Raw genomic sequence first — 21,965 nt, 5'->3', positions numbered from 1 at the left:
CACCACACACACACACACACACACACACACACACACACACTACCATATCATGCTTCATGCGTGTTCTGGAGATTCTAACTCAGCCATCTCTACTCTGCAGTCTTTATGTTATATAAGCATATTAAACTTTTTAGAAACTAGAGGGATGATAGAAAGGAGGGTGGCGGAGAAAGAAAGAGAAAACCTTCCAAACCAATAAAGGGAAAATAGATCAAATTTGAAAAAAAAAGATAATAAACATGATACAGAGCCCAGAAAGGAGGAGGGAGTAAACCCAGCTGTATCCCTGACCACTTTCTTATCTTCCATCCTTTGAAGCCAGATTTGGGGCTGAGAATGTAGCTCAGTGGTGAATCTCTACCATATGTATGTGGCCCCTAGGTTCAATCCACAACACTGAGAAAACCATCGTGGTGACAATAATAAGTTAATTGTTTCAGTAAATCTATCTGTCTATGGAAGGAAACCTGTGAGCAGCAGAGAGGGACACTGGCCTGGTCTGGAAGGTGACATGTTCTGAGGCTGGGGATGTGAGCACAGGGGCGAGGGTAGAAGGAGCCTCACGGCAAGAGCTGACTTCTCAACAGCCATGGAAGAGGCAGAGGTTTATACACCAAAGAAGGGGGCCCTGTAAGACTGAGCCACACACAGTATGGCCACCAGGCAGCTTGCCGTCAGAAAGAATGGAAAGAGACCAGTGGGGGTGATGGGAAGAAAAGGGAAAAGTACAACCCAGGCCCTGGAGACACTCACAAGCCAGAATGGGAGACAGACCAGGAGACGTGACAGAAGCCTCGCATGGTGTCCCCTGGGCCATCTTCCACATGTTGCACCCCCAGGAACATTCCTGGGGCAATATGACCCAAGCCAGGCATGTTTCAGAAGGTGACTGCTCCAGAGCAGCCACCAGCCTTAGCTATGGTCTGGTAGCCCTTCCTTGCCTCTGGGGAGAGCCTGCCACTACCCATCTCTGAGGTCCAGTGACTTCACTCAGTGATTGGACAATCCTAGAGGGCCTTAAAATTACAGTTTGGAGCAAGATCCTTAAAACACATAGAGAGGTGTTGTGGAAATGATGTGCTTGTCCTGTGGTGGTCAGTCCTGTGCTGGCCAGTTGTTCTGTGGTGGCCAGTTGTCCTGTGGTGGCCAGTTGTCCTGTGGTGGCCAGTTGTCCTGTGGTGGCCAGAAGAGAATCTCAGTGCTGAATCCCTCAAGCAGAAACCAAACGCCTCCAGGACAGTGGCTTCACTGGCACCTGCATCCCCAGGAAGCCAGATGGTGACTGGTTAAGGGACTGCCTCTGAAGGCTGCTGGGAGGAACCTGGAGACAGGAGCTGAGCAAAGGTCATGCCCCTGAGGACAGTAGTTATCAGAAACAACTCCTGTCAGGAAGACAAAGGGTTGCTACCTAGGGGTAAAAAACACTAGGGGATCAGGAGCCTTGAGACTGCAGAAAAGGAAGTCTAGAAGGAAAGGGACTGGACCTAGGAAAAGCAAGATAAACCAATTACTCTTTAAATGCTGGCCCCGTCACAGCCATCAGAGGCCGAGACAAGGCTGACCACTGGCCATTGCTGACTTGTTCCCCTGAGGAAACTGTCTCTCCCTTAGCCTCCAATGTCTATTCTTTTCTAGTTTTCCCCTTAGAGCTACAGGAAAGGGTTGGCGGTAGGAAGAGGTGACAGGCAGTACCAATTGTTAACAAGACTGATGAAGAGGGAATGGAGGTCAGAGTTCAGCTGTGCTGCTGTGGGGAATGGCAGTTTGCAGGCCATACAGTCAGCTGGAGCCAAAGCACTGAACCTTGCGTGTTACTTTTCTCAGTAGCGCATGGCGAGCCAGACACAGATGGGGAGATCCTGAAGGCTGGGCTGTCTCTGGTGTGGGCTGGGCAGGATAGAGGAAACAGAAGAACAAACCAGCTAGAAAACTGGGGGTGGGGGTGTCAAGAAAACGGAGGGGGAAAAGTGGGTCTAAGTGGCCAGAGAAGAATGTGAATTTAGGAGCCCATCTCGTGGGTAGAAGGGAATTACAGGAAGACGCACTTTGCACAGGATGGAAATGCTGTTAGTCCAGCGAAAGACTCTGTGGTTAGGGACGGGTGCCCTGGCATGGAAGATGGACAGCAGAGGGGACCCTGGGTGGTGTAGAAAGGTGACATGGCATGGAGGCCAGGGTTACTGCTGGGACTCCAGCCCTTTGAGGCCCAGGCCTGAGATAAGCCATAGTCTCTCTAAGTCATAAGCCCAGGGTGGTGGCAAACCCATGACTGGGACGATGGCGAGATCCAAGGTGCAGGAAGCATTAGCAGGTGCCACACAAAAGGAGGAGAGGAGTCTGTATCCAGAAGCACCATCTTTACCTGAAGCTCGGATTCCAGCGTTGTCCCCAGGGGAGTTGCACTTGACCTCAGTGAGGCACATGGGCATGGGCAGGTCAGACTTGCCGCATGGGCGCAGTCTGTGTCTCCCCGTGTGGATGCTCCGCGGGTGCTTGGAGGGGGTAGAGACTACAGTAGTGTAGTTCTAGGCCACAGTGACCCTGCTTTGTCCCTCACAGCTCTCACCAAGGACATGGCCAGCATCAGCCCTACTATGAGACTGAGTGAACAGGAGGAAACCGGGAGAATCATTGAGATGCAGCGCCTGGAAATCCGCCGCCTCAGAGACCAGATCCAAGAGCAGGAGCAGGTCCCGGGCTTCCACACCATTGCCGGAGTTCGGCTCCCTTCCCTTGCCGACTCGGATGTGGATTTTGAAGTGCACAGCAAGTGACCTCCGGTGAGCTATTTGGAAGCACCACGTGTCTGGCACCAAGCCAGGCGTCTACCTGAGTCCCATCAACCTCTTTCATCTGGAGAGTTGGGGTCAGAATAAAGCAGGGTGAGAATAAAGGTGTTTGCTCACAGCCTTGACCAACTTCTGCTGAGGGTGGGGTCCTATGGGAAGGGGTGAGAAGAGCCTGAGGACTGGGGACTGCAGGATCTCCAGGCCTTTGTCCTTTGCTCGTGTGCAGGAACTGGGCAATCTGCACCACAGACAAGGCGAGACCTGGGGCCCACAAGACAGGGCTGTCTGCTCACATCTTAAGTAGCTCACCTGTAGCTTCTCCCCTGGCTTTCACCTCTCCCAGCCAAGTCAGGACCAAACAGGGTCTCCTCTGGTTTCTTCTTCCTCGTGAACTACAACGAGGGACTTCCTGTCTTTCCTTCTCTTGCCTTCACATATGTGTTCGGTGTGACCTTAACCGGTTCTCCATTTCTGGAGACACTTTATACTCTCTAGTGATGCCTCCAGGTCCCAACCCAGGAGCCTAGATACAGGTAGGTACTAAGAAAAGATTCCTTTATACAGTAATAATGTAACTCAAATGTCCTTGGCTTCTGTTTGCAGAGAACAGATATCTATATTGGGATTTAAACCCACAGTCCCTCCTGGCCCCTAGTGGTCCCCTCTGGCTGCACGAAGCCTGCTATCTCCCAGACTCCTCAGTTTCCCAAGGCTGCATTGCTAACATTGTGCAAAGGACCACAGCAAAGACTGTAAGGGACTCCAGTGGATGCTCCACGGGGCTCTGTCTCTACTGGTCACTTCCCCATCCAACCCCCATCCTATCGCTGCAGCCAGTGCCTCTCTTCCATGCCAGTGTGACAGCCATCCTGACCCTTACCCACTGGGATCTTCCACAAATCAAGCTGGCCTTCCAAGACTCACACCCTGATGTCACCTTTGCAGGACAGAGCGGTTTGACAGGAGACAGGGATAGAGGAGGGACGGGGTGAGCAGGGCCAGACCCTTCCTGACCTTGAAGACTCGTGAAAGAGACTGGTCAGAGTCCCAAGGTCAGTGCCAGGCTGCTGGAACCACTGTCCTCGGCTTCCCAGGCTCTTTCCACACCGCCCCATTTCCAGTTTTCATAATAGGCCAGCCTTCCTGGATCTCCTCCATACTTCCACACTCTACTTCCTCTGCCCGAGATGCTGTCGTCCCCACAGAAGTTTCAAATCTGAGCTTACGTGTCACTTCCTCAGAAAGCCAGACCTTGACCTCCCTTCTGCTGTCTAAATCACACCCGCCTTACTGTTTTCTTTCAACCCCTCACTATGCCTCATCTGGCTGGTTGCTTCGTGTCTGCCTCTCCTGCTGGCTGAGTTTCATGAGAGCTATCCCTGGGTCTAAAGCTCACTTGGGTGGCATCGATGGAGGGGGTCCAATAGTAGAAGCAAGAGGCCTGGTTAGGGAGAAGTTGTGTGTGTACGAGCGTGAGAGACTGGTCGCTTGGCCCAGGAAGATGGCTGAGGGGAGGGAGAGGAATGAATTCCTCTGACTTCCAGACTGGTGGGGGTTATCCAAAGGAGGGGAAGCATGGCCTGGGCAGGAGAAAATGCAGAGGAAGCATTCAGAGGACAAGCACATCTCCAGGAAATGTCCTTAAGCAAGACCTCACCTTTCCTCCTACGAGATGGTTTGAGAGTGACTGGCACACAGTCACACGGTTGGGGCCGTGGTTATGACCCTGCTACCCAGTGGCCTCCAATGTCTGTGTTTTCATACACTGAGCTGTGAGAGGTGCCTGTCCAAACACCACAGGCCGGGTGGTTGGAGGGTATTGGAATGTAGCTCCCAGAGACTCCTAACCAGAAGGAAAGGGGGCGGAAACTGAGCTTTCCGTGGCTGCTGCCCAGTGGATGAAGGGAAGGAAGACAGAAGCAGCAGCAGCTGAGAAGGAACCCCAGCTAGTGCCTGAGCCTGTGGGCGGCTTGTTTTCTTAGCTGCAGAGGGATGAACATAGCTTCAGCCTGAGGCTAGAGGCTCGGCCTTTTTAGCTCTCTACATCCGGCCTTCCATGCTGCTCTACCTTCCTGCTGGGTGGCCCTGATTCTCTGACTGCTACCTCTCAGACACCCCCCCCTTCCCGCCCCTCCACTTTGCCTGTCTTGACTTCATGGGGAGGCAGAAGGCCCTCCTTCATACCAATTACCTTCTCCTCGAGGTCTCCTGCTGGTTGACCCCTCCCTGGCAGACTGAACCTGGCAGCCATTCCCATCCCCCCCCCCAGCAGCTGTAGAGGCCGAGCCAGTCACCCACTGGCACATGAACTCAGCTCTTGCTCTTCTGGTGGCAGTCCCGTCATTGAGCTCTGGGGACTCATTCAGTGGGTATGACAGCTAGTGGCTTTGGGAGAAGCTTGTCATCCTCGTGGAGGAGCCTTCAGAATTGCTCTTTTTCTCTGTGCCTCAGACATCCAGTGTGCACCCTCCCCCCCCCACGCACACACAAGTCTTCTAGAATCTCGGCATCAGTTACGGCCAGACAGTATACATTGCTCAGATCTCAGATGTGCCCTCTCTGCCACCCTGTCCTCTTAAGACAGAAACTCCACCCCACAGTGTCTTGGCATCAACGTCCACCTTTCTCCACTGTTTGCACAAAGCATGAGCGACAAAGCATGAGCGACCGTGTCATTACTCACAGCTGTTCCCAAGAGGTACTGAGGGACACAGGCAGTCCCGGGAACAGCTGTGTGATCAGGGAGCACCTTGTTACAATTATTGCTCTGGGTTCAGAAAGGAGGGAGGACTGATATCTCAGGCTCAGAAGTGGGGCTCGTCTCATGGCTCCGAGCCCCCCAAGACTATCAAAGACTCGAGAGAGAGTGGTTATGCTTCGTTCCTGTCTGAAACGCAGCCATGGGTGGAACCACACTGGGAGGCATATTTACAAGGACACAACCTTGCCGTGTGCCAGGCAGCAGGAGGGGCCAGCATTACTGATTACCTGCTATGGCTGGTAGGTTACAAGAACTGGTATTTATTGCTCATCTATTAAGTGTCACATGGTAGAACAGGGCAGGGGCATCTAGGCATATATTGTTATGCCCAAATTCGCAATCCCCCTGCAAGCCGACAAGGAAACCAAAAGTCCCGTATGTAAAAGCAAAGAGTCTTTATTTTAATCAAGTTTGCAAACTTGGTCTCTCTGCATGTCCAACATGTTGGAATAACCGGAGAGCCCCGAGCTCAATTAGAATAGGGTTTTATAGTAAAGGTGGGGGTGAGGGGTTTCTGAGGTTTTAAGACCCCCTGATTGGCTGCCATTCATCTAGGGTTTCCTGGTGGCTGTACGCCGGCAGGTGTTTCTATCTACAGTACTTGGAATGCCAGAAATATCCTTTGAATGGTCTGTTCTTGGGTGGGGGTCCGGCGATCTCAGCTTGTGGTTCCTCCTGCAGCCTCATCTCAGGGTAAACAACTGAGACTCCAGACTCCATTTAAATTCATAGATGGCCAGAGTCCCAGGTGATAATGGTTGGAGGTAGTAAAGAACTTCCTTTGGGTGACCTGCCCAGATTTAGATCATCATGGCTGGCCCCCACACATATTAAGTGTATTAATGTAGTAAGTGTTAAAATTGGGGCTACGAGTTCTAGCAGAAGGCTACAGGTGCCTTTCTTTGGCTACAACTCCAGACAGCTTAAGCAAAGAGAGGGGAATTTGTCTCACAGGCTTTCTTTTAGCAGAGAAGCACCCAGACCTCAAGAAGGAGGCCTGAACCAGGGCCTGGGACACAGCTGGAGCCCATCCCCCTCTCTTGTCCAGTACCCTCCATGCAAACAGGAATCCCATCACAAGTTCAGCTGGCAGAAGGGTACTCTAACCACTGAGCCATCTCTCCAGCCCTCAGAAGGGAGGGCACTTTAATACCGATCCTCAGAAACTCCGCAGAAATGAAATCTCCAGTTTATTTTTAAAAGTTTACTCTGTGTGTGTGTGTGTGTGTGTGTGTGTGTGTGTGTGTGTGTGCGCGCGCGCGCGCACGCACATGGGTGAGTGTAGGTGCTCATGGAATCCAGACAACCACATCAGATCCTCTGGAGCTGGAGTTGCAGGTGTTTGTGAGCCTTTTGTCCAGGACTATTCTCTGGGACAAACTGACCACCCCCATGAGTTCAGCCGTGCTCACTTGCTTGGGCCAGCAGCTGGGCTCTTTGACTGTTGACCTTCCCTGGGGTGCCAGCGTGTCATAAGACCCTCACTGGGGATCCAGCTGCACCTCCCAACAAGGCGCGTAGAATTTTGGTCTAACTAGATGGACTCTGGGATGGATGGGTAGGATTTACTGTATAGAGGCAGAAGGACTAGGGAGAAGAGTCCATCTCTGCATCCTTGAGGGAGCTGTCCTCCGTTCTGGGTGCAGACTTTCCAGTACGGCTGCTTTAAGGCCACTCCTGCTCACACCCGTGACCTCCGTCGCTCTATAAGGAAGCATAATAAACTTACTGCTTCCCCAAAGTGAACCTTGATGAAATTGTACCTCAGCTTGTCATGGAGACCTTCAGAGAGAGGGAGTCATTGTTTACTTCTCCCACAGGGAAGGAATGTTAGCAATCAAGCTGTTCGACAAGTGTCCTGGGAACTGAACACAGGTCCTCTGCAAGGATAGTGTGTGCTTTCGCCCACTGAACCATGTCCTCGGCCCCTCTAGCACACCTTAAATTGTTCCAACGGAGACATGGGGGCTTAGCCTGAGTCTGGGGCTTACCTCTGTTGGGTCAACTGCAGACACAGCCATGAGTCATAAAATAGAGTCCTAGTTCCTAGAGCTCTACCTGGAAAGAGGGTGAGTGTCGTAAGTGGGACCCAAATTATGTCTACCTAGAGGAATGGAGCAGCGGTATGGCTCCGCTGATGCCCTACTGCTACCCTGTGGTATGTCCTTTCTTTCCTTCTAGCCTTTCTGCCCAGATGATGGAAACATTTGCTACCAGTTCTCATTCCTGTGTCTCTTGCACAACACCTGGTTTGCAGGGTACCAGTTCTCATTCCTGTGTCTCCTGCACAACACCTGGTTTGCAGGGTACAATACTTTTTTGCTGAATGAGTGGATTCTATCATTTAATTCCCCTCGTAACTATTCATTAAACCTTGTTATTTTACAAAGGAAGAGATCCAGACCCTGGTTAAGTTTTTGGTGTTTTTGTTTCTTGTCAACATGGCACAGCTAGTCATTGGAGAGGCAGAAACCTCAGTTGAGAAAATGTCTTCACTGATTGACTTGTAGGCAAGTCAATAAGGCATCTCTTGATTGATGATGTGGGAGGACCCAGCAGTCTATGGGTGCTTCCATCCCTGGACTAGTGGTCCTAGTGTTAATTGCAGGCAGTCAAAGCAAGTCAGTAAGCAGCATTCCTCCAGGGCCTCTGCATCAGCTCCTGCCTCCAGGTTCCTGCCCTGAATTCCTTCAAGTGAGGGACTGTGATGTGGAAGAGTAAGCGAAATAAACCCTTTCCTTCCCAAGCTGCCTCTGGTCATGGTGTTTTAACATAGCAATAGAAACCCAGTAGGTTTTCACCTAACTAGAGCTAGGATTTGATACTTCGAGATCAGCCTGGCTCCAAAACCATAATTCCACTCAGTCGGGTCAACAACCATGCGGTGTGCAGCTATTGTCCCAGGAGCTGGAAACACAGCAGCGGAAAAGCAAAGCAAATCCTTCCTCGTCAAGGTCATACTTCAGGAGGGAGAGCACCAGCAATGTGTACATGGGGGTGATAAGGAGAGGAACAGGGGAATAAAGGAAACAAGGGGGTGAGAAATGCTGGGGAAGACGGTCATGGGAAGACAGGGTGGCCAGGAACCTCTTCTGAGAAGGGGTTGGGCATGACTGTCTCAGGGCCCAACAGCCACCATCTCTGGGAGCTCAGCTGAGCCACTTCCAAAAGATCAACACAGCTGAGCTTGTTGGCTGTTTACAGCTCCCCACGGGGAAGCGGAGAGGGTCACAGAGTCCTCACCCGAGTATCAGCCACTCCATACCACCTCTGTCCTAATTACATGTGACCTGGGGGGGGGGCACTAGAGTATACAGGCCGAGGAAGACTAACGAAGGGGATGGTGAAGGGTACGCACCCGAGAGATGGCTCAGACAGGGGTTTAAGCCAATAGAAAGTCTTGGTTAGCCGGCCACTGACTACACTGGGTGTTTGGGATTCTGGGATAGCCCTGAGCCTTTCTCAGTGTGAGTTTTTAAACACAAAAATCATGTTCTGGCCGGGCGGTGGTGGCGCACGCCTTTAATCCCAGCACTCGGGAGGCAGAGGCAGGCGGATCTCTGTGAGTTTGAGACCAGCCTGGTCTACAAGAGCTAGTTCCAGGACAGGCTCCAAAGCCACAGAGAAACCTTGTCTTGAAAAACAAAAATAAAAAATAAAAAAAAAATAAAAAATCATGTTCTGTGTTGACATACATCAGTTAACAAGAACAGTTAACCAGAAGCAAAACCACAAAAGCCAAAAAGCAAGGTTAGTACATTCAGAGACTTTCCCAAACCTATGGACTTTGGTGGATTAAGTCTTTGTTTTCATTTTGGCTAGTGGTGCTGTCTACCTACTGAGTTTTACACCCTGAGTGGTTCTTCCATCATGGAGTCAGTTGTGCTACGGTCTAAGAACCTGTTACAAGGGACTCCATCTGTGCAGCTGTAGGGAAGACATCATCCCTGCTCGGTAAAGACTGTCCAGTGCAGCCTTTTGGTGGGAAGCAGTCACATTCTAGTAACTAACCCCTCATCTATGCTCTGGAAGTAATCCTAATAAACTCATTGGTTCCCGGAGTGAATTGTGGTGGAATCGAATCAATGGGACCTCGGGAGAAGGGGCAGACATAGCTCATATCTCCCCTTGAGAATGGATTTTAACAGCTGAAGGTGACGTTTGAGCTCATTCCTGGAGGGATGGACGGAGTCATCTGAAAGGAAAGCAGAGGGAGACACCAATGAACACAGGTTCTGAGGCAGGGGGATGACATAAAGAGAGTCTCAAAGATCATGGAAAGACCCAGATTGCTTATGGGAGGGACTCAAGCAGGCAGTGACGTCACCATAACAGGCTCATTTCAGCCTCTGGCTGAGCACAGAGGAAGGTGGGACAACCACAGAAGCAGGGTCCTTCAGCTCATCTGTTCTTCCCCTGTACTCCCTCTCAGACCCACACCTTCTTCTGCATGTCCACTGCCACCTCTACCTCCCGACCTGCTACTTCTGCCCCCATGAGCTGCCCCCACGACCTCTGCTTTAGGAACAGAATGCAACACTAACTTTGAGTCGCTGACTTCCCCACCAGTGTTTAAACTGAGGAAGCTCTAGGCTCTCTTTCCTCCTCTAGAGACTCCAAAAGGGAAAGAAAAGAGGAAAAAGATGCTCAGGGATTCCCCGGGGCCAGTTCTGTCTAGGACAGCTGAACACTGGGTAGGCATGAGACTAGACTTTCCTAGGGTCAGGATATTCCAAGTGTTCAGAGCAAATCCAGGCTGGTAAGCTCTTCTCTCCCTGGCCTGGTTCTTATAAAGGGGCACATTCATAATGCTTTGCAAAGTGGCAGGATTAATGCCCGCAATGTCACACATGTCCCCCCATGTTCAGCCTGGTCTGCAGCAGTCAGTCAGCCCTAAACCCTTCTTCAGGGGAAAGCCATCCAGAGTTGTGCTCCCCAGTGAGGACAGTCAAAGGCAGAGGTTGGTTCCTTGGTGCTTGGTGTGTAGCTAATTTGAACTGAGACACACTTTGTATGTATTTCAAAGAGCACATTAGTATCTTTTATAATAAAGTATATTTTGGAATTCAAGTACATGCTGGGGACAAAATCTAGTGCCAAGCAACCACTGGGCTATGTCCACAGCCCAGCAAACGCATTCATTTTAATGTGTTAATTTTGCCTGTGTCTTTTGAAACAGGCTATCAGAAAGGCTTAAATCACATAAATAAGTTCATACATACACACAAAGCATGCTGTTAGGAGGCGTTAGGAGGTTCCGGGTCACCTGTACAGGACAAGGCAAAGAGGAAGCCAGGCCAGGCAATTACCCTGTGAACAGATCATGGGAAGAGATAACTTGGGTTTCCTTTTGCTGTTGTTTTGGTTTCGTTTTTTTGTTTGTCTTGTATTATTATTATTATTATTATTATTATTATTATTATTATTATTATTTCATACACATCAAACAAAGAGAGGAGAAGATATGCTACTGTATGTTTTAGAGTAGAGCAGAGGATACCTGACAGCCCACACACCCTCCAGCCACCACTTGGGGCACGGTGTTTGAGAACCAGAATGGCCAACTGGAAGCAGAGCCCTGAACCACATCCCTGTTCCACTTCAGGACACTTGGTGGATCCCCTGCATTGTCCAGATGCATCCCCAAGGCCTTCAAGGCCCACACAGCCTGGACCCAGCTTGTCTTTCTGGTTTCGTCCCAAATACTCAAGGCTCAAAATAGTCACTTGTTGGTTCACAACCCCTCCCCCTTGTTGAGACAGGGTTTCTCTGTGTAGCTCTGGCTGTCCTGGAACTCACTCTGTAGAGCAGGCTGGCCTCAAACTCAGAGAGCTGCCTGCCACTAAAGCCCAGCAGGTTTTTGTTTTGTTTTTAATAATTTATTTTTTATTTTATATGCACTGGTGTTTTGCCTGCATGTGTGTCTGTGTGAGGGTGTCAGGTCCCCTGGAACTTGGGTTACAGACAACTGTGGGCCACCATGTGGGTGCTGGGACTTGAACACCAACTACTCAACAATTATTTATCAATTGCCCTATACACACAGGCTACGGAGTGCTGGCTGCTGAGCCCACCCTTAGCAAACTGAACTGGCTGGGGATACACATCTGGGGAGTGGGGTAGGTGAAAGCTAACGAACTAAAACAATTAAGAACAAGCAAAAACAGTTGTGGATGAACATGGGGGTAGCCCAGGCCGGGAGTGCAGCCCCATCAGCCGGGTCAAACCGGGCATCTCAGCTGAATGACTGGCCAGACTCAGGCAGAGGGAGCACGAAGTTCAAAGGGCAGGTAGAGGATCGTCATGTAGGTAGAAGGACCCTCTGGGTAGAGGGCAAGGGCTTCCTGTGCCTTGAAAGGGATGAGGAATTTATCCAAGAAGTGCTTACTCTGGGAGCTACAGCTGTCCACCTGAAAGGCCTCTCCCCACCCATGGGGCAGGCTGACTCTGCCACCCACTCGAGGCCTCAGGGAAAAGAGACCTTGGCTTATTGGGGGAAAGCTCAAGATGGAGCTACTGGAGCAGGGTTTGGGGTATCACCGATGGTGGGCTGTGGTGGTGAGGCTGGCCGGGAGGCAGAGCTGGCTTTTGAAGGACTAAACTCAAGGGTAGAAGTCAAAAGTGCGGCTGAGGCTACAGTTGGGATTTAGAACTAAAAGGTCCACAGTCAGCTAGACTAACGGGCTGGAGCTGAGGTTTCAATCCAGGTGTGGGGCTTCCCGCTGGCTATCCTCCCGCCTCGGCCTTCCAGAGCGTAAAGTTTACAGGCCTGGAAAGTAAACGTTCAGGCTTGGCTGTAGGTATTCAGGGAAGAGCTAAAGGTAAGGTGCGGTTGGATTTGGGGGAAGAGGGTTTGGGACTCACACCGGGGCAGAGGGACAGCATTCTTTCCTTCTGCTGACCGAGTCTACCTACATATTTGCCTTCCAGACCGAACAGCAGCAGACTGAAGCCCCTCCCTTCCCAGGAATGTCTCGGCCCCACAGAAGACGCAGGGCCACGTCAGCCAATTGGCTCTGGCCCTGCCCTGGAAACAGCACCTGTTAATCCCCTCTCCTTCCAGCTCACCTGGATGCAGGTTAGGCAGGTGAAGCGTCTCCCCGGAAACGGAGCTAGAGCGCCCCACCTGCTGGGTCCTGCCTGCTTAAATCGGATCCGGCGCAGCCAGACTTCTCGTGAGTGCTCCACACCTCCCCACCCGCCCCGCCCCGCCCCCACCTTTTCCACTGGTTCCACTACTGGGAACCTCCACCCACCTTGGGGTCGTTCTCCTGTAGGCCTGTGCCAGCACCTTCAGACCAGCAAGTCACATGCTGGGGAAATGCTGGGACAGACGCCGCCCGTCGCCCCTCCCCCACCTCCCGTGGGGGCGTGACATCTACCACGCCCACTTTGCATGCTGGGCAGCCTCTGCGGAGGACAGAGGGGTGGTAGAAGACAGCTCCGTTTCTGTGGAGTAAAAACCCGTTCTCGGCTGTGTGGGACATGTGGTCTCCAGGACCGAGGCCCTCTGATTCACCCTTAGTCTCTGTTACTCAGAAAGTATGTTTTGAGCAACTTTGCCCCATGGGAAGTCTGAAAGGACGGTGTCAGATGACTCCTTCCCCCTCAGAATAAATTCCTCTGTCCTCACTTTTCAGATGAGGACTCTAAGACGGTGAACTGTCCCAGGCAAGCCCCTCCAGGACTCGGCAGCTGGCACCTACAGGATCTGTCTCTCCTGCCGCAGGAAGCTGGACTCCTGGCCGGCAGTGCTAGCTTTATTTTTACCTGGTGTGAGTCATGCTGTCTATCCTCTAGGGAACAGGTTAAATGAGTAACACTGTTAGGTCCCTCCCCACATTCCCACGGTAGGAAGGACTAGGCTGAGGTTCAAATCCAGAGCCCTCCTTTGCTGCCTTAGAGAACACATGGAGGGGGTACAGCTGGGGATGGACCAGACCGGAAGAATCAGGTCAGTGAGGGAGGGGGGGCAACTGTGGATGGGACTGGTGGAGATATGTTTAGAGGCAATCGGTAGCCCCTGGGGGCATGGATTGGCAACAGCAGAGAGCGTTGAGGAGCCCTGGTATAAGCTGAGAGGTGGTAGTGTCTTGAAGCAACACAGGAGGAACAGGTTAGGGTAGGCTGAGGAACTCGGGTTGGGCCCTGTTGCATCAGAGATGACTTTGGCCCAGCAGGATGATCAGCACTAGAAAGAGAGATTTGGAGCCTGCATCTTTTATTGCCAGACCAGGATGGGATGGGATGCTAACCCACAGAGAAAGAAGGAGAGAAAGGTCAGGGTCAGCCTGCTGGTTCGAGAAGGGTTAAGTCCCCAGCCTCCCCTCCCCATGACTCCTCCCATCCAGGACCCAGCAGTGACAGCTGAGGCCATGTGAGTCTGATCCTGAATGAGGCTTTATCTCTGACTGTTCGTCCCATCATCCACTGTGGCACCAGCTCCCTCCCGCAGCCTAGATGGAGACAGCCAGAGCTGGAGAGGTCAGGGGCTGGGCAAGGAGATCCTTGAAGGGGAGGGGGAGCTCTGTGATGGAGTGAACTCGAGGTGCTTTCCCAAGGTGCAATGCTAGAGCTGCAGCTTTCCAGAGCAGGTCCTGTGGACCCTGGGGAAGATTCTCGGGGCTCTTCCCTAAGATGCCCAGGTGAGACCGGGAGGGCCAGGCGGGTGGGAAATAACATGTGGTCCTATCCTGCAGGTGACAGTACCCATAGCCTGGACTGAGAGGAAGAGACTGGGCCTCTAGCTGCCAACCAGGTGATGGAGACACCAGGCCATGATAAACACCGTCTGAGCCCTGACATCGATCTTCTCACCTGACCCTGCCTGACCAAGCCATGTCCCAACAAGCCTCAGTGGCCAGGGGGCTGCCCCCAGATGTGCTGGCAGAGCAGGTGGAGCTGTGGTGGTCCCAGCAACCCCGGCGCTCCTTGCTCTGTTTCTCCGTGGCCGTGGGCCTTGTGGCTGGCTGTGGGGCGGGCGGCGTGGCCCTGCTATCCTCCACCAGCAGCCGCTCTGGCGAGTGGCGACTAGCCGTGGGCACCGTGCTCTGCCTGCTGGCCCTGATGGTTCTGGTGAAGCAGCTGATGAGCTCCGCGGTGCAGGATATGAACTGCATCCGCCAGGCCCAGCACGTGGCCTTACTGCGCAGCGGTGGAGGGGCTGATGCTGTTGTAGTACTTCTCAGTGGCTTTGTGCTGCTCATCACTGGCCTGACCCTGGCTGGGCTGGCTGCTGCCCCGGCCCCAGCTCGGCCACTGGCTGCCATGCTGTCTGTGGGCATTACCCTGGCTTCCTTGGGCTCAGTCTTGCTGCTGGGTTTGCTGCTGTATCAGGTGGGTGTGAGTGGACACTGCCCCTCGATCTGTACAGCTGCACCCTCCACCCAAAATGGCCATGGTGGTAACAGCAGCATCTTTAGCATCTCGGGACAGTTGTCCTCTGGCCAGCGTCATGAGACCACCTCCAGCATTGCCAGCCTCATCTGACAGACCTGACTTCTTCCCATGCCCTGACTCAGTGTCCCCAGAGCATTGGCAGGACACGTACAGGAGCATGCATATATGTCTGCCCCCACCCCGCTGCCACGGGATTGCACAGGACGTGACTAGGAGCTCGCGTGTCCCCGACACATCCACACCATGAGAGGGTGCGTGACGGATACCTCCTTGGGACTGAATGCTTGTGTGTCTGTGGACTGTCATGCTCTCTGCCTGGCTCTGGGGTCTCTAGGCACATCTGGAATCCCTGAAGGCTTGGCCTGTATCTCCAAGACCCTACAACTCCAGCCTTGTCCAGCATGAATACACCAGCCATTGTTCTTCAGAGAGTGGCTCTTGGCAAAGCAGAGGGAAGTGGGGTGAGAGGGACCTGGACCGGAAACGCCTTTGAGTTTGTAACCTAGCAGCTGGGGCCTGGGCGAGGTGACTGTTAGCCTCTCTTGCCTCAGTTCTTCGCACAGTGTTGCCATCGATTGTTAGGATTAAATCAGTGAGTGAGATGAGATGACTGGACTCCTGGCAGATGTGCAATAAAAGGGTGACGACAGTTGCCGCTGCCTTCACCTCACCTTCTCAGAGAGCCTCATTCCCCAACTCCACAGCCCACCCATTTCAGGCTATGGGGCCAGGATATTGTCTTTAGCCAGACCTGGGGTTTCTTTTCTCATGAGAGAAGGGGGAAGGGTTTCTGGACCTAGAGAGACTGGGGGAACCCAGTCCCTCACATTTTTTCACTTGCTAATTCAAAGGGAGATTTAGCCACAGGTATTGGTGACTTTCTCTAGAAATGCGCCCTCTTCCCTATATAGTCTGCCTTCTGTGGATTCCCTGAGGGATAGCTTGGAGGATATGTCTCCCTCCCCTACCTGTGAAAACGGGACAGCCGGCAATCCATGTGGTCACTGTACCAGTTGGCCCGCTTCTCGGTTCCAGACGCAGGAGAGGTATTCAAGCCCTTCTGAGGCCCTCAAGTCACTTCCTGCTTGGAGTCACTGTGGAAGGGGTCGCTCTTTCTGTGGTATGTGTTTCCAGGTAACAGGAATATAGGTTCCTGCTTTTGCCACTTCCTGCTACACAAGGTGCAGATTATGTGACGACCCCGGAGACCTGTCTCCTAAAAGATGCTGATGCAGGAGAAACTTAAAGTAGTAAAATTGATGCTGTAAAGCAGCATTTCCTAGCCTGCGGGTTGCGATCCACTTGGGGCCGAGTGAACTTTTCACAGGGGTCACATATCAGATATCCTGCATGTCAGATATTTTACCTTATGATTTATAACAGCAGCAACATTACAGTTAGGAAGTAGCAAAGAAATAAGTTTATGATGGAGAGGGTCACCACAACGTGAGGAACTATTGTATTAAAGGGTCACAGCATCAGGAAGGTTGAGAACCACCAGTATAAAGGATTTACTAAAAGAAATCTTGCTTGGGAAATATTAAATTACACAAGTAGAATTCAGCTAAGGGAGCACCGCCTCCAACATGAAGATGAGTCATGCTCTAACCAGCCTTGCTAGGAACTGCGAGGAAGAAAACCTGCACCATGACTGAAGTTGGGCTTTGCTGAGAAAGTTTCTGCTGTTTATTCCCCAAGATTGCCCTCCAATTAGGCTCCACTCCCTGATTTACAACTAGCCCATCCCCCTGATTTACAACTGACCCATCCCCCTGTCAAAGAATGTGCCTTCTAGGGGCAGCTAAGTGGACAGGGCAGGGCACAATCTCCATTAAGTGCTGGTCTGCCACTGAACCCCCTCCTCACCACCACCCCCCACCACCCCACCCCTTGCTCTATCAGGGAGGCATAGTTCCGCCAGGTGGACAAGATGGACCTCATAATGACTATGATCAACGGAGCTGCAGGCTTTGATGAAGACAAGTCGCTTTCAGCAGACAGGGCAAACATCTCCTGGAGGGATGCAGGGCTAGTAAACAAGGGGAAGGGGACTGCAAACTGAGAAGGGGAAGGTGGGCAGAGCCAGGGGAGGAGGAGCAGCACATGTCCCAGAATGCCCAGAACAACCGAAACCCGTCTTCTGAATGTTCCATGGGGCTTCATCCCTCTGCACATTCAACATGGGATCACTGCTCTCTATCTTAAGAGCTCCCACATCTGCTCCAAAGGTGCCACTAGTCATCATTGTTCCCCCCACCCCCCACCCCCCATCCCCCGCATCCAAGTCAGAGACGGCAGACACTGGAGGACATTCACTGTCTCCTCTCCCAAGACCAACAACAATACATCTCCTCTGATTCCCTCATAGACATTTGCCTGACAACACGCAGCTCTACACTCTTCAGAAGGGTCCCCCTTCGTGTGATCACCATAGAACTAAAATGAAATGAAAATCTACCTTAAAATGTTTCCTAATGCCATGCGGTCTTGTTCTCTCTGCCTCGTGGACCAGCCACACCAAACTATTTCCGTATGTTTTTAACGTTCTCCCATTCGTCCCGGCCTGTGTCCTGTTCTCCATCCTCTAAGACCCCGCCCACAATCTCTTGGGAGTCCTCCCTGACCCTCTCCCTTAAATTAATGACTTGCTTTTTTTTTTGGTGCCCACAGCACCATCAGCTGCAGGTGCTAACCCACAGCTAGTGATGCGCCTAAAGAGACTCAGTCAGGTACAAGCTCCTCCCTGCAGAATGGGTTTTGGTTTTGGTTGTCTATGGTTCCCTCGTTCCCAACCTGGACCTGACCTTGAGATCGAAGTGCTGCAGCGTGGGCAGATGGCAATGTATGCACAAGGGACAGTGAGACCCATCGTTAGCCAGGAAGGGAAGTCAGGCCAGTGCACATCTGGCTCCAAGTCCTTCCCCCCTGAGGACCTCAGCTCTCTCCCTGAGTTCCCAAGAGATGCAATCCCAGACCAACTCCTGGGGAGGCAAGGGACCACATGACATGCTTCCACCTGGAATAAGCAAAGGGTCCTGTTTCCTTCCGGCTGAGACAGGCCTTGTCTCTTTTTAATATCTCTTTTAAGAAACTGAAGTAATTCAGAAATGCAGAGGCTTGGAAAACAGGAAGGAGATGCCTAAACAGAGCTTAGGCATCTCCCTGAGCACATGGCAATGGTGCCAGGCTCCCAGGGAAGGCTATGAGGGAGAAGCCTCCCCTCCCCATGGCCTGCTCCGTAAGGCTACAGAAGTCGGCCATCGACCCACCCAACCATAACGGGAGGCAGGTAGTGGAGCCAACAGTCCATCTGCCAACTCCGTCTCTAGAGCAGACCCACAGCCCATTCTTGCCATTCACTGCCTTGTTCCAAGCAAGTCACTCAGCCTCTGTTTAGTTCACATCACCATGAATAGCCCACTGGCCTCTCTGCTCTCTCCAAAGCTCCCTCTTCTTGAAGACGCTTCTCCACCCTGTCTCCACCTCCCTTGTTCTTTGGTTAAGAGAACCCTTTGTCAGGTTCCTCTACCCGTGAGCCCCTCTTTTGCTCTCAGCAAAACCTCCTCCCCAGATGAACCCACCCTTTGCCTTGCTGCCCTTACCCACTGCCCCACCCAGCACCTTGCAGAGATACACCTATCTGCACTAGATACACCTCCCACCCCAGTCTCCACAGCTGGCTCAGCCCCCTGCCACTACACAAACACGCCGCGAGAGATTACGGAAGGCATCCTCTCTTTCTCACCATTGAAAGCCCAGGGAGGAATTTAGACTTTGTCCTCAAGACCCTGAAAAACATGAAAAGGTTTTAATCCAGGGAGGACCGTGGTTAAAGTTAGTTGGACGGCTTGGCTCCTCTGTGGAGGTAGAGATTAGAAAAGAAGACATGGTTAAACAACCCAGAAATGCTGAGCTGAGGTCTCAGCTGACCCTGAGGGAGGAGAAGTTGGGAAGAGGAGCTCAGACAGAGGAAAGCAAAGGGCTTTAGCAACTTAGAGGGTGTATGAGGCTAAAGAAAGGGGAGAACAAAAAGCTGGAAAGGTGCACCAGGTGAGGACTTCAGGGGTCTCTTAACAGGTGGGTCCCTTTCTTATGGCCAAGGGGAAGCTGAGGAAGGTCGTTTCAAGTTTGGTAGCAGGCACATATGTGTGCTTTGCATTCATGTATGAGTGGACGCATGTGTACACATGTACACATGAATGGGGGGCTATTAAGTTGACATGGGGTGCCTTCCCCCATCTCTCTCCACCTTATAAATTGAGGACGGCTCTACCCCTGAGCCTGGAGCTTGCTGTTTTGGCTAGTCTGGCCGGCTGTTTGACTCGGAAACTCCTGGCCTCCACTGAGCTCCAAGGAACCAAATTCTAGTACTGAGTCTTGTGTGGCAAACACTTCACGCTAAAGCCATCTCCCAGGCCGTAGTGAGGATTTTAAATGGGAACATGGCCTGGTCAGACTGTGTGTTCAGGTGAACATTTGTGTACAGGTAGTGGATTGCAAGGGGTAAAAGTGGAGCTAGGGAACTGGCTGAAAAATCTATGCACAGTCTGGATGTAAGGTACCAAAACTTAGGTTAGGGGCTGCTGGGATAAAGCTCCAGGATGCAAGGCATTCTGGGAAAATAGGACCCACAGAGGAGCCCCTATGGGAGAGATGTGGTTGATTAGGCAATGATCACTGGAAGATGCAAACTAGAAGTCAGTCTTGGAGCAGGAAAGGCAGGCCGCTGCAGGGGGCAAGGTGGGCGGACCTGACTGGCTTCTCCTTCCCATAAAGATAAGGAAGACTGTGATGAAGGTGTGTTTGTGGGTTTGAAGCAGGCAACTGTGGGAGTTCCTGACCAATGGCCATTCTCCCTGCAAGGTGGAGGCAGTTTTAAAGGGCTACAATGGAGGAGGGGAGGAGACTGTGACTGTTAGGCAGAAGGGTAGCTCTAGGAGGGACTGATCATTGGTCCAAAATAGGACATAAAGAAGAATAAGCCCTCTTGCTGGGCCAGCTCAGAGACCCTGAAGCAGGATGTAAAGACTGCTTGGAATTGGTCTCTCCAGCCTGAGGGACTTCCTTTCCAACAGAGCATTCCCAGAATGCTATTACCTTTTCACCTAGTAAACCTTTCTGTAGGAGGAGTTTTCTTGTCCCAACTGCCTGCCCCCAAAATAATCACTCAGAGGCTTAATATCAATTAGAAATGCTCAGCCAATAGCTCAGGCTTATGTCTAACTAGCTCTTTCTTTTAAAAAAATAGAATAGTTTTTATTTTTTTAAAAAAAGAGAACAAACTATTTTTTCATTTGACATACCAATCCCAGTTCCCACTTCCTCCCCTTCTCCCATTCCCTCCACTTTCCTCCCCACCCCATCCCCCCATCTACTTCTCAGAGAGGGTAAGGCACATTGCTTTGAGGAAGGACCAAGGCTCTCCTTACTATATCTAGGCTGAGCAAGGTATCCATTTAAAGAGAATGGGTTCCAAAAAGCCAGTACAAGCAGTAGGGATAAATCCTGGTGCCATACTTCCTCTGCAATGTTGAAAGCCCACCCAAGGCATCATCAGGCATGGCTGGAGGCCAGGCTGCAGGCATGAGGAGGGGGTGGCTGGGGGTTGAATTTCACTGGGACATTTGAGGGTGAGATGGTGGGGAAGGAAAAATGAAGTACCAGGGAGATGGGGAGAGGCTGACATGGTGGACCGCAAAGTCCAAACTTGGAGACAAAGAGGGTCAGCGGGATTTGTAGGGGAAGGCAGAGGCAGGCAGATCTCTGTAAGTTCAAGGCCCACTTGATCTACATAGCAAGTTCTCTACCAGTCAAGGCTACATAGTAAGATCCTGTCTCTAAATAAATAAATAAATACCCAAACTGGCATTGAGCAAAACACCAGCAGCGGGTGAGGTAGAGAGGAAAATGTGATGCTCTCCCCTCTGAGACCACGGTCAAGCTTTACATACTCACACATGTTCCTAGACATCTGGAGACTACGAGAATGTTCTCTTGAAACTGCCCCTTCTGGTCTAGTCACATCCTACACAAGACCCCCAGACTGCCTGGTCTCCCTAAAGGAATCTCCTTTAGGTACCAGACAACCTCAGGCTCAGTGCCCTGGATGCAATCCTGGAAGTCAGCCTCGATGAGTCATGCCAGTTCTCCCATACCGGCCTGTTCTCACGACCTGGGGTTTATACCCTGAATCTCCTGGGCCTTCATGCTTTGGCCAAGGGCAGAAGGCATGGTAGCCCAGGCCAGGTAGGGATGACTTTCACCCCTGCCCCTCCCCTTGGAGTGTTCTTGTCTGAGTCTGTGTGACTCCTACTTCCGTGTGAGACTATGGATTATGCTGTCGATTGCTGAATGCAGCCAGGAAGTAGCAGCTGAGATGTTGGAGCCTTAGCCCGTTGGGCTGTGCAGTAGCGTTGTCAGGAGTACGGTGCTGATGCTGCTCCTGCTGTTCATCTTACTGTTTTTACAGCGTCCACTGTTTTCATTCAAATCCTTTGCTATCCCTCGCTGAAGCTTCTGAGTCCTGGAGAGCAGCCTTTCAAACCTCCACCAAGAAGTGAATGACAAGAGAGGAGTCTTAGCAAGCTCCTCCCGCAGCGTGAATGCTGGCTACCTCTTGTAGGGAACTATTGTGGAGTACCAATCCTTAGCAATCTAGTTCACTTACTCTCTATGTATAGAACTCAGTCTCGCCAGCAACAATATGAAGAGAATACCGTTACAATATCCATTTCACTGATAAATTGGAACAGAGAGGTTCAATAACTTGTCCAAGTTCACACAGCATGCCAGCATCAGAGCTGGGACTTGAATTAACCTGTACTCTCAAGTCATTGTTAGAATGCTGTTAAGAGGTGTGTGTGTGTGTGTGTGTGTGTGTGTGTGTGTGTGTGTGTGTTCATGTATAGGAATGTTACATGTCGGTGTCCTTTGTGCAGGGGCCAGAGGTCAATCTCAAATGTCCTCAAGAGCCATCACCATGAGTTTTGGGACAGTGTCTCTATCGGCCTGATGTT

At 51.6% G+C, this 21,965-nt stretch overlaps 2 protein-coding genes across 3 annotated transcripts in view; both read left to right on the top strand.

Moving 5' to 3' along the window:
* Positions 1-2,897, top strand: part of Cfap57 (cilia and flagella associated protein 57) — a 66,462-nt gene extending 63,565 nt beyond the window's left edge. Inside the window, exon 23 of the mRNA XM_026777512.1 lies at positions 2,560-2,897. Within this exon, the coding sequence (XP_026633313.1) occupies positions 2,560-2,774 (215 nt within the window). The 3' untranslated portion in view covers positions 2,775-2,897. The remainder of the gene's footprint in view (positions 1-2,559) is intronic.
* Positions 2,898-12,595: 9,698 nt separating this feature from the next.
* Positions 12,596-15,550, top strand: Tmem125 (transmembrane protein 125). 2 transcript variants are annotated; one of them, XM_005370070.2, is made up of 4 exons: positions 12,596-12,725; positions 13,191-13,325; positions 13,902-14,034; positions 14,250-15,550. In XM_005370070.2, exon 4 carries the CDS (start codon positions 14,389-14,391, stop codon positions 15,037-15,039), a length of 651 nt encoding a protein of 216 aa, XP_005370127.1. In that variant the 5' UTR covers positions 12,596-12,725; positions 13,191-13,325; positions 13,902-14,034; positions 14,250-14,388; the 3' UTR covers positions 15,040-15,550. The 2 variants fall into 2 exon arrangements, with proteins under 2 accessions (XP_005370127.1, XP_026633283.1); XM_026777482.1 differs by lacking the exons at positions 12,596-12,725; positions 13,191-13,325; positions 13,902-14,034 and adding an exon at positions 14,058-14,144.
* The last annotated feature ends 6,415 nt before the right edge of the window (positions 15,551-21,965 follow it).

Source organism: Microtus ochrogaster, unplaced genomic scaffold (genome assembly GCF_000317375.1).
Source record: "Microtus ochrogaster isolate Prairie Vole_2 unplaced genomic scaffold, MicOch1.0 UNK69, whole genome shotgun sequence".
Taxonomy (NCBI): Eukaryota; Metazoa; Chordata; class Mammalia; order Rodentia; family Cricetidae; genus Microtus; species Microtus ochrogaster.
The sequence above is the reverse complement of the archived record's forward strand: the minus strand, read 5'-3'. Positions and strand labels throughout refer to the sequence as shown.

Excerpts from the sequence above, each read along its gene's own strand:
- Tmem125 (XM_005370070.2), top strand. The coding sequence starts at position 14,389 with ATGTCCCAACAAGCCTCAGTGGCCAGGGGGCTGCCCCCAGATGTGCTG.